The 11,285-nt window shown below is 29.6% G+C and overlaps 2 protein-coding genes across 3 annotated transcripts in view; both read left to right on the top strand.

The window, feature by feature from the left end:
- The window catches only part of LOC124419747, a 46,755-nt gene extending 38,711 nt beyond the window's left edge, over positions 1 to 8,044 (top strand). For both annotated transcript variants that reach the window (XM_046950309.1, XM_046950308.1), the window contains 7 exons: positions 3,998 to 4,181; positions 4,247 to 4,363; positions 5,120 to 5,304; positions 5,362 to 5,728; positions 5,789 to 5,970; positions 6,351 to 6,588; positions 6,649 to 8,044. In XM_046950309.1, the coding sequence (XP_046806265.1) occupies positions 4,101 to 4,181; positions 4,247 to 4,363; positions 5,120 to 5,304; positions 5,362 to 5,728; positions 5,789 to 5,970; positions 6,351 to 6,588; positions 6,649 to 6,690 (1,212 nt within the window). In that variant the 5' untranslated portion in view covers positions 3,998 to 4,100 and the 3' untranslated portion in view covers positions 6,691 to 8,044. The remainder of the gene's footprint in view (positions 1 to 3,997; positions 4,182 to 4,246; positions 4,364 to 5,119; positions 5,305 to 5,361; positions 5,729 to 5,788; positions 5,971 to 6,350; positions 6,589 to 6,648) is intronic.
- A 1,388-nt stretch (positions 8,045 to 9,432) lies between these two features.
- LOC124419206 overlaps positions 9,433 to 11,285 on the top strand; it is a 3,394-nt gene continuing 1,541 nt past the window's right edge. Inside the window, exon 1 of the mRNA XM_046947820.1 lies at positions 9,433 to 10,129. Coding sequence (XP_046803776.1) covers positions 9,433 to 10,129 — 697 coding nt within the window. The remainder of the gene's footprint in view (positions 10,130 to 11,285) is intronic.

Raw genomic sequence — 11,285 nt, 5'->3', positions numbered from 1 at the left:
GGGAATTTTTGATATTGCAGATATATATATATATATACATTTACAATAATGATATTTATTTTATTCCATTACGATGAGGGTAGCGAAGCACACTGGGTATAGCTAGTATTGTATAAAGAGCTTCAAACATTCACAAATTCGTTGTTTATGACATAGGTCAGTTTTTTGGCATCTGAAATAAAATTCCGAATTACGGCGGACATAGGACCATAATTGGCCCTACCCCTCATATAAGGTCCCCTTTAGAAAATGACTAAAAAGCTAATTACTGTCTTAAAAATGCGAATATAGCAATGAAATTCGATACACGTAAGTTTCATTCCAGCCAATATTTCTCCACCAAATTTTATATGAATCGATACATAATTGACCCTACCCCCCATATAAGGTCCCCTCCATAAAATTACTTTAACGGTCATTGCTGGCTAAAAAATACGACTATAGTTTTATACTAGCCAAAACCTCTCTACCAAATTTTATGTGGATCGGTCCATAATTGACCCTACTCCCCATATAAGGTTCCCTTCAGAAAATGACTTCAACGCTCATTATTGGTGTAAAAATAAGAACATAGCGAAGAAATTTGACATAAATACTTACTTTAACGGCCATTATTGGCTTAAAAATACGAGTACAGCGATAAAATTTTACAGATGTAAATTTTATACAAAACAAAATCTCTCTACCAAGTTGTATGTGGATCGGTCTATAATTGATCCTAGCCCCCAAATAAGTTTCCCTTCAGAAAATTACTTTAAAGCCCATTTCTGACTTAAAAATATGATTATAGCAATGAAATTCGACTCAAGTAAGTTCCTTGCGATCCAAAATCTCTTAATCAATTTTTTTGTGAATCGGGCCTTAATTGAACCCCCCACCCCCATATATAAAGTCACTATCAGAAATGTAATATAACGGTCACTACTGGATTAAAAATGCAGCTGCATCAATGAAATTCGACACTGATAATTTCTATAGCAAAATAAATCTCTCTACCAATTTTTACATCCATAATTACCCCACCGATGAAATTCGATATAAACATGACCTGTAGGAACTAAAATCGTTCTACAAAATTTTACGAGGATCGGTCTATAATTGACCCTCCCTATATAAGACCCCTCCATAATTTACCCTACCCTCCACTTAACTTCCCCATCAGAAAGATACTTTAACGCTCATTACTGGCTTAAAAATGCAGGTACAAAGATAAAATTCGACACTAATAAGTTCTATAGGAACCAAAATCTCTCTGCCAATTTTTACGAGGATCAGTCCATAATTACCCCATATTATAAATATGATTTGTATAAATAAAAATCGTTCTACGAGATTTAAGAATGATCCCTTCATAGTTAGTCTTACTCCGCATATAAGGGAACCTTAAGAAAATTACTGTAATTGGCTGATAATATTAATATCCCAATGCTATTCGACATAAACTAATTTTAAGCTAAAATCTCTCTACTATATTTTATGAGGATCGGTCCATAACTAACCCTAACCCTGTATAAAGTTCTTTTAAAGAAATGACTTTAATGTTCATTACTGGCTGTAAAATGTAAGTAGAACTATAAAATTTAAAATAAATAATAAATCTTCACTGTCAATAGTGAAGAGAACTATTTCAAATATTAAAAGAACTATTTCAAATATTACCCTGATGTTCACATTGGTATCGATATATAATAATCAAATATTCAAAATATCAAAGTTTATTTATATGGCAGTGATTTGATGGTAGGTATATAAGATTCGGCATAGCCGAATACCACACTTACTTGTTTCTTTTAAATATATCATATATAGGTACTTATGTTAAAAATAATAAAAATGAAAATAAAATAAATGAAAATAAAAATGAAAAATTATTATATACCACCATAAAGTATGGAATCTCTACTTCGGGCAAATTTGCCCAATTATTTTTGGCGATTTTTTTAAAATTTAACCTTTTCAAAAAAATTTTCTGCCAAAAAAATATACGATTTTTACAAAAAAAGTAACAAGTATTCAAAAAAGTTTATTTCAGCAATAAAGTACGTAGATTTTTTGAAAACATTCACCTTATTGAAAAATTTAATTTTTTTGCCAAAAAATATATAATATTTTTACAAGTCAGGAACAAGGGTCATAAATTATTTGGTAATATTTGATCATAAAAATATTTGGTAATATAATTAAGATGTTTTTAAATAAATTTAGGAATTTATATGGGAACTAGGGTCAAATGTGATCCGCGCCAACATTTTATCATGATTGTTACACATAATAATCACTGGCGCTATAAATAAAATTCAGCCATTAACTATAAAAATACTTCTAATAATTTTGGTCTGGTTCTCAGGCCTAATGTCCCTCTGTAGGACGAACATACCTAAATCGACACAGAAAATTCTAAGCCGAATATTATACTTTAAGGTGGGACTAATATTATTGTTTTTAAATATGTAGTTCACTTGCACAATCAAAACAACACAAAGTGTACCAAGATTGGCAACCGTTATCGCTAAGCTATCGTTACCGCTAAAATACATTTTCAGCACAACTACCGTTACCGCTAAAATACCGATACCGAAATAAGCCAAAATACCGATAACGCTAAAATATCAATACCAAAATAAGTTAAAATACCAATACCGATATTTATTAAAATAAAAACTAAAATTTCCCAAAAGTACAAAACTCTTCACTTTCTGGTTTACTTTTCTTCTTTACTAAAATTATCATTGTTTTAAGACAATAGGCGTCATGAAATAACTCCCCAAAACGAAAATGAAATAACTCCCCAAAATTTTGTATTGAACGCAACAACAACGACAATTGGAGATTTATTTCGTCTTTTGGGGACTTATTTCATTTTTAAATTGGGGACTTATTTCATTATGAAATAACTCCCCAAATTCTGCGAATGAAATAACTCCCTAAAATTATTTTTGGGGAGTTATTTCATTTTACACTTTTAGTAAATTTTAAAAGAATCCAAATTATATCACGTTATATATTTTGAGTAAGTAGTCTATTCAATTTAAAAAAATATCAAGCAATTAGTTTTTAAGATAACTTCGCGATGAAAACATCGTAAAAGAAATTAAAAAATGAACTTCGAAATTGTGAATGGTAAAAGAAGAAATAGTCAATTGCAATATGTAATAGAGCTAAAAATTATATATATAAAAAAATCGGTTTACAAAAATGTGTCCAAATATATGTGTAGAAATAAGTCGTGCAAAGCTAGGGTAAATGTTCTAGAAAATGGAACATGTGTGCTACCCAAAAACTATATAGAACATATAGAATGAGAAAAGCAATAAATTTGGTCTTCCCGCAAGCAAAAACTGTAGGATGCTGGTAAGTAAACTATTTCATAGAATAAAATTAACATGTATATACATATGTATGTATATTTAATAAGTAAACATTGTATTTAGAACGAATTCCGTGTTTAACACCTTCATCAAATTAAATTTTTAAAGTCTTCATTTTTAAAGTCTTTAAATTCATTTTTAAAGTCCGTGTTTAAAGATTTTATAAATGAAATTTTTTGAAGGGTAAATAAGTTGGGAATTGAAAAAATTCGCGCGAATTTCTTCAATTCCCAACTTATTTACCCTTCAAAAAATTTCATTTATAAAATCTTTAAACACGGTCTTTAAAACTGAAATTTCATTTATAAAGTCTTTAAACACGGAATTCGTTCTAAATATAATATTTATTTATAAAGTATATACATTTGTTGTCTTTGTATTACATTTTTTTACCCTACACCACTTTAGTGTAGCCCCCATACAACAGAACCCACCGAAAAGGGCTTCTGAGCTCATAATTATGTTAAATATACCTGTATATCATTTGACCCTAGCTCCCATACAAGGTCCCCTTCAGAAAATTACTTGAATGTCCAAAATTAACTTATAAACACTAATATCGCGATGAAATTCAGCACAAATAAATATTATATAAAGATAAATATACTTTCTTACTTGTTTTATTTTAGGTTTCATTTTTGTCAGGCGATTAGACGAAATATATGCAAACGAAAATCATTGCTCAATTACATAAGATCATCGAGAAATGCTTCATTATTGTACCATAAGATTATGGCATTACCTTTGCTACCTGCAAATTTAATAAGATCTGCATTTGAGGAAAAAAACTTTGAAACCCAGTGGCTGGATAAGGTAATTTTAAAAACTATATACATATAGAAATAATAGTTTTATAAGTAATGTTACTGTTGTATTAGGTTGGCTGCAATAATTTCAGTGTTTGCAATGAGAAAACTAGGGCGACATCGGCAGTTGAAGCATATAATGGCATCCTGGGGCGGTTCGCAGAAAAAAATGGTCATTTTTTTAAATTTGTACGTCTTATACGTAATGAAGAATTTTTTAAAAGTCGCCATTTTGCCATGAAGTGTGAAAGTGGTGGATCATATTCGGTAAAAAGAAAAAGGAGCAAAATTGATAAATTTGAAAAAATAAAAGAATCTATTGAACAATTGGAAAAGGGATCCATAACTGTGTCAACATTTCTATCAAGAATGGTTTATGAAAGGCGCTACGAACGAAGCCCTCAAACTGATAATGAACTAAATCCCCAAATTTTTATATTGAGAAAAACAACAACGATTTTTGGGGACTTAGTTCATTTTTTTGGGGTTTTATTTACTTTAAAAAATCGGGGACTTAATTCATAATGAAATAACTCCCCAATTTATGAAAATGAAATAAGCCCCCAAATTTTTTTGAGGCTTTTGTTCACATTCTTCATTTTCAATTGAATTTATTATTAAATTTTTGGGGCGTAAGTTCATTTTCTTAAATATGATATATTATAAAATCTCAGTATAAAAACCGTTAGATTTACTGAAAACATTTTTTGTTTTCTTTAAATACATATTTTTGAATGCAATTAATTATTCAGTTTGTAATAAAAAGTGATAGTGTCACGACCTAAAAAATGAATTATATCATAATTGCCGGGTTCCGCAAAAATAGTGAACTTTTATATACTACGGGCGAAAAAATGATTTATGCAAAAAAATCTGTATATAAAAATGTTATAAAATATGAATGCAGGCAAAAAACGTGTAAGGTCAGGGTCAATGTTCTTCCAGATGGAAAGTGTGTTCCTGCCAGAAAAAAACGTCGAACACAACCATGGCCATGAGGAGGAAATTTATAAGGAATTAAAAGCACTAAATGCGATAAAACAGGATTGTCAAAATGTGGCAGGCGCACTTGGTGGTACAAAAACCAATATAAGCACTATAAGGAATGCATTTAGGAAGGCATGCGAAGGGTAGGTAAATAACTAATAACAGTTTTTTATCCAAGGTATTAATTACTTTTTATAAAGTAATCAGGCAGATACAAAAAATGTAATATTTTCGAAACTGCAAAGAGGTTTGCAGAAAATTATAAGTAAAAATTTAATCACATCTCCTAAAAATGCGCTTCAGGTAATTGAAGCATTTAACCTGGAAAATGTATGGAACGACTTTGGTTTATCCAAAGATGAAATGAAACCTAGACATTTTTTTACAGCAGCAATTGACGGTGAAAGTTACTCTTTCTGCTTGTTTTCCTCATTGAAATCAATTGACTTAATAAAAGAAAATATTCCACCAACTAAAAGGACTTACCTAATTGATGCCACTTTTAAAATTGTGCCACATGGGTGCTTTAAGCAGCTACTTATTATATATATTGAATATTTTGAAGAGGTAATTTGAGCAGATAACATAACTTATTTTTATATCTTTTTAAATAATAATACTTTTTAGATTTTTCCAATATTTTTCGTATTGATGAGCAAAAAATCTAAAGAAGCCTATAAAGAACTCCTTCAATATATTCAAGAAAATATATTTGATATGGATCCTTCAAAATGTGTAACCGACTACGAACAGGGTTTAAGGGCTGCAATAAATTCAGTTTTTCCAAGAAGTAAGCTTGTAGGATGCTGGTAAGTATATATATTATATACATGTAAATAAATGTCAAAGAATAATGTCTTAATATAACTTATGTTTTGAAAAAATGTGATGTGTGAAATGTTGAAAATTTAAAATTTCGCTCGAAATTTTAAATTTTCAACATTTCACACATCACATTTTTTCAAAACATAAGTTATATTAAGTCAATAGGTGGAATCTTTTATATTGTAGTGTTTGAAATTGTTTCTCTGTGTAAATGGATTGAAAATAAAAAAATTCGCGCGAATTTTTTATTTTCAATCCATTTACACAGAGAAACAATTTCAAACACTACAATATAAAAGATTTTTTACTTTCAATCGATTTACACATGGATTGAAATCATTTTTAAACATACTTTTTTATTTAGGTTTCATTTTTGCCAAGCTATTAGGAGAAGTGTAACAAAACAAAAACCCTTATTAGAATTTTTAAGATCTTCTAGAAATGCGTCATTACTTTACCACAAAGTATTAGCACTACCGTTATTACCACCAGATTTAATAAAGAATTCTTTTAAGGATATAAAATCTCAAATTTTTTTAATGGACAGCAACAACATTTTTCTACCATTTCTAAAATATTTTGAAAATCAGTGGATAAATAAGGTAAATAAAAGTAATTTTCTTAGTTTTTAATTTCATATGTAAAATTCTATATGTATGTAGGTTGGCTGCAAAAACTTCAGCGTGTATAATGAAAATATATGAACAACATCTGCCGTTGAGGCTTATAATGGAGTTATTGGACGTTCAGCTGAGAAAAATGGACACTTTTTTAAATTTGTCAAAGTAATTAGAGATGAGGAGTTTTTTAAAAGCCGTCATTTTGAAATGATGTCTGAAAGTGGGGGATCGGTTGCAAAAAGAAAGAGAAAGAGCAGCACAGAAAAAAATAACAAAATTAAGGAAGCACAACAAGGCAATATTACTGCTGCTACATTCCTTTCCAGAATGGTATACATAAAAAACGGTGTATGTACAAACATGGTACCGGAAGAAAATATTTTTAAGGAAGAATCTTCTGACGATGATTTGTCTGAAGATTTTGTTGATCAACCGTCGAATAATTACGAAAATGAATGTGTTGTTTGTAAAGATAAAATACCAAATATCGTGCTTCTGCCATGTAAGCATTTAAAAATTTGTGATGAATGCAACCTAAAACTGCAAGCTGACGCCATATCGAATGGCTTACAAAATTACAATTGTCCACTTTGCCGAAAAATCGTCGAAGATTCAATGCAAATTTATAATTAATTTTGTCTTTATTAATTGAAAATAAACCTTATATATCTATATTTTTAAATTTATTTAAATGTAATTGAATTTATATATTTTTGTTAATTGCTTCCAATAAAATAAGAAAAAATGGATTTATATATTCTATTTCTCTTTTTTTTCGTTATGGGAAATAATTGGGGAACAAGTTCATTTTGGTTGGTTTTGGTTTGCTTACTAGTTCCTTTTGTTGGGGATTTATTTCTTTTCGAAGTTTGGGGTTTTAATTCATAATGAATTAATCCCCAAAAAAAAAATCGGGGAATTAGTTCATTTTGGTTTGGGGGTTTAGTTCATATTGTTTGGGGTTTTATTTCATTCAGAACTTTGGGATTTTAATTCATAATGAAATAAGACCCCAGTTTTGGGGCTTAAATTCATTTTCGGTTTGGGGGCTTCGTTCATTGGGGGCTTCGTTCGTATCGCCTTTATGAAAGAAATGAGATTTGTACAGATATGGTACCAAAATTAAATATTTTTAAAGAAGAATCTTCAGATGAGAATTGGAAGAATTAAATCTTCCAATTTCAAATAATGAAAACGAATGTGTGGTTTGTAAGGACAAAGCTCCGAACATTGTGCTTTTACCATGCAAGCATCTCAAAATTTGTTATGAGTGTAATATAAAGATAATGACAGATGCAATGTCTAATGGTGCAGAAAATTATTCTTGCCCATATTGTCGTAGTTCCGTAAAAGATTCAATGCAAGTTTATATTTAATTCTCTTTAGCCCAAGAGCCTAAATCTATCTATTTCATAGAATTAAAATTTGTGTTGTTATTGTTTTGTTTAATTGTGATTTTTTTATTTATTTATTTTTTTTTTTTTTGACTGAAGTTAAAGTTATTTTAATGATACAAGAAATTAAATATTTAATTTTATTACATACATGAATAAATTATTTTTTTTAAATTAATAATAAATTTATACACAATATAAAAAAACCTTTTTCACTTTTTATAACATTTATCTTTTCAATTTAGATTTTGGCAGAACTGAACCACAAGTCAATATAGTTTTCACCCATATCATGTTAAATACATAGAATATGTGGAATCTAGTGAGAGTGTTTCACTAATTTAAATCAAAAATATATGCTTATGACCCATTTTATGATAATTTTTCGATTTCATAAGGAGCTTAAGTGATAACTAAAGAAATTTCAAATAAATTTTAATAAATTTTATTTTAAAATGGGGTTTTATTTCATTTTTCAATTGGGGATTTATTTCCATATGAAATAACATACCAAATTTGGGGTGTTATTTCATTTTTAATTGGGAAGTTGTTTAATTTCCTTGGGGCTTTATTTCATAAAAAATTGGGGGATTATTTCATAATGAAATAAGCCCCCAAATTTGGGGAGTTATTTCATTTTCGTTTTGGGGAGTTATTTCATGACGCCAAGACAATAATGCTTATGTAAAAAATGTATGCAAGACAGATGATCGTTTTGTTTTCAAAATATGAGTTTTTTTAGTATATAGTTGTAGGGGTACATCCCTTTTTATAACTGTAAATTTTAATTTCATATTCATTGATTTTAAAATAATAGATTGTCAATTATTATATTCAAGAATTTTCATAAAATATAATGTACGCACTTGAAAACATTAAATTTAAAATAAAAAACACAAATTTATTTATTTAAATATAACGACTACAATTGGCGATCCTGCAATTTAATATTATAAATAAATCAAAAATAAAGAAAAACAAACCTAATTATTTGGGAATTGGCTCAGAGATTTAATCTTATCAAGATCTTAGATTTCCAAATATCAAGATCATCAAAAAAATATTATTTATCAAAATTATCAAACAAGATCATCAATCAAGATCATAAGTTAAGATCATCAATCAATTTCACCGTTCAATTTCCTAAAAACAGACAATCATTAAGCACGAAACCTGAATTAGAGTCAAGATCCCTAAATAAAATATCCCGCTTCAACCTACTATAAATATCGGTCAAAGATTTACCTGAACTTGTAAAAAAAACAGAAATAAGTATATTATATTATATTTATTTTAAGTTACCTTTAGTATATACATACATACAAATACATACACGTTGTTAAATCAAATCAATATACTACATTCGTTGTTGTTACTTGTTTGTTTATTGTTTGTTAATCGTTGTTAATTGTAAACTTTCCCTTCGGAAACCATGTTTGTACACTCTCCCAATTCAACACGTCCAAATTGTACGTCACAACCCAATTTAACAGATAATTCTGACAACATCAATACTGAAACTGGAACATTGACTGAATTAGATAATCGTTCAACTCCTACTTGTCCTCAGTCTAATATTGAAATTTGTTCTACCACTATTAAACTTCCCCAATTTTGGACAAATTGTCCGGAAGCGTGGTTTATCCATGCTGAAATGCAATTTGCAAATAGGAAAGTAACACAGGACATTACTAAATATGAGTATGTTGTTACTGCTTTACCTCAAGATGTAATAGTAACTGTACTTGACATTATACAGAAACCTCCTTCAAGTAATCGTTACGATCATTTAAAGAAAATCCTTATTGAAAGGCATTCTATGAGTGAAAATGAAAATCAAAAACCATCTGAATTTTATAGGTCATTAGCTTTACTTGGGAATTCAAAGTTTAGTCCCGACGTGTTAAGAAAAATATGGTTAAGAAAATTACCAAATAACAAAAATGTTGTCTTGACTGGTTCCAATTTAACAGATATCAACGAATTAACACGCTTAGCTGATAACATATGGGAAGTGCTACAGGGTAATAAGATAGCAAGTATTAGAGACACTACTCCAATACATTCTGCAAATTCGTATAGTCTAGAAAAGGTTGTTGAAAATCTAGTACAAGCTACTACCAATATTTGTAATAGCTTCAATAATCTTTCATTAGACGTAGCTTCAATAAAAAATCAGTTAGATGGACAAAAGTACAGACCCTTAAATAGGCGATTAAGTAGGAGCAGATCTCGTCCTAGATCTACGAATAGAGACTGTAGATTCCATTACAGATACGGTAGTGAAGCAAGAAGGTGTGAACAACCTTGCTCTTATTATAGACAAAAAGAAGATTCAAAAAACTAACTGGACCCACTATCGAGGCGACAGATAATGGGAGTTTGAACTTGTCAACACGTCGCCTTTTTCTTTATGATAAGAATAATAAAATAAAATTTTTAATTGACAGTGGGGCAGATATATCTGTCCTTCCATCTTCAAAATTTAAAAGTCATAAGACTACTTCTGACATTGTTCTGACAGCAGCAAACGGTTCAAATATATCAACATTTGGTAAGAAAAAGTTGAATGTAGATTTAGGATAACGACGCGAGTTTCCCTTTGTTTTTATTATTGCTAACATTGAAAAGCCTATAATCGGAGCGGACTTTTTACACAAATACGGACTTTTAATTGACATAAAAAATAAAACGTTAATTGATCCCTTAACTAAATTATCTATTAATACAGTGTCACGCTACTGTAATATTTATTTACCAAAAGTTTTCGCCGTTGATAATCAATACACTAGTCTACTTAAACAGTACCCTTCATTAATATCTGAACCTGATTACACAAAACCAGTTAAACATTCAACGGTACATAGATTAGCAACCAACGGTCCGTTACCATTCACCAAACCTAGACGCTTAGATCCGATTAAATATAAAGTTGCTAAAAGTGAATTTGATTTTCTTGTAAAATTTGGCATTTGCAGACCTTCAAATTCATGTGCAGCATCTGCACTGCATTTAGTTCCGAAAAAGGACCCGAACGATTGGCGACCATGTGGTGATTTCCGACGACTCAATTGTATCACAGTACCTGATAGATATCCACTTCCACACATACACGACCTTAACATAAACATGACAAATAAGAAATTTTTTTCAAAACTTGATTTAGTAAGAGCTTAACATCAGATTCCTATGGCAGAAGAAGACATTTTTAAAACAGCAATCACCACACCATTCGGACTATTTGAATTTGTACGAATGCCTTTTGGTTTAAGGAACTCGGCACAA

Source organism: Lucilia cuprina, chromosome 4, assembly GCF_022045245.1.
Source record: "Lucilia cuprina isolate Lc7/37 chromosome 4, ASM2204524v1, whole genome shotgun sequence".
Taxonomy (NCBI): domain Eukaryota; kingdom Metazoa; phylum Arthropoda; class Insecta; order Diptera; family Calliphoridae; genus Lucilia; species Lucilia cuprina.
This window is presented reverse-complemented; position numbering and strand designations above follow the sequence as displayed.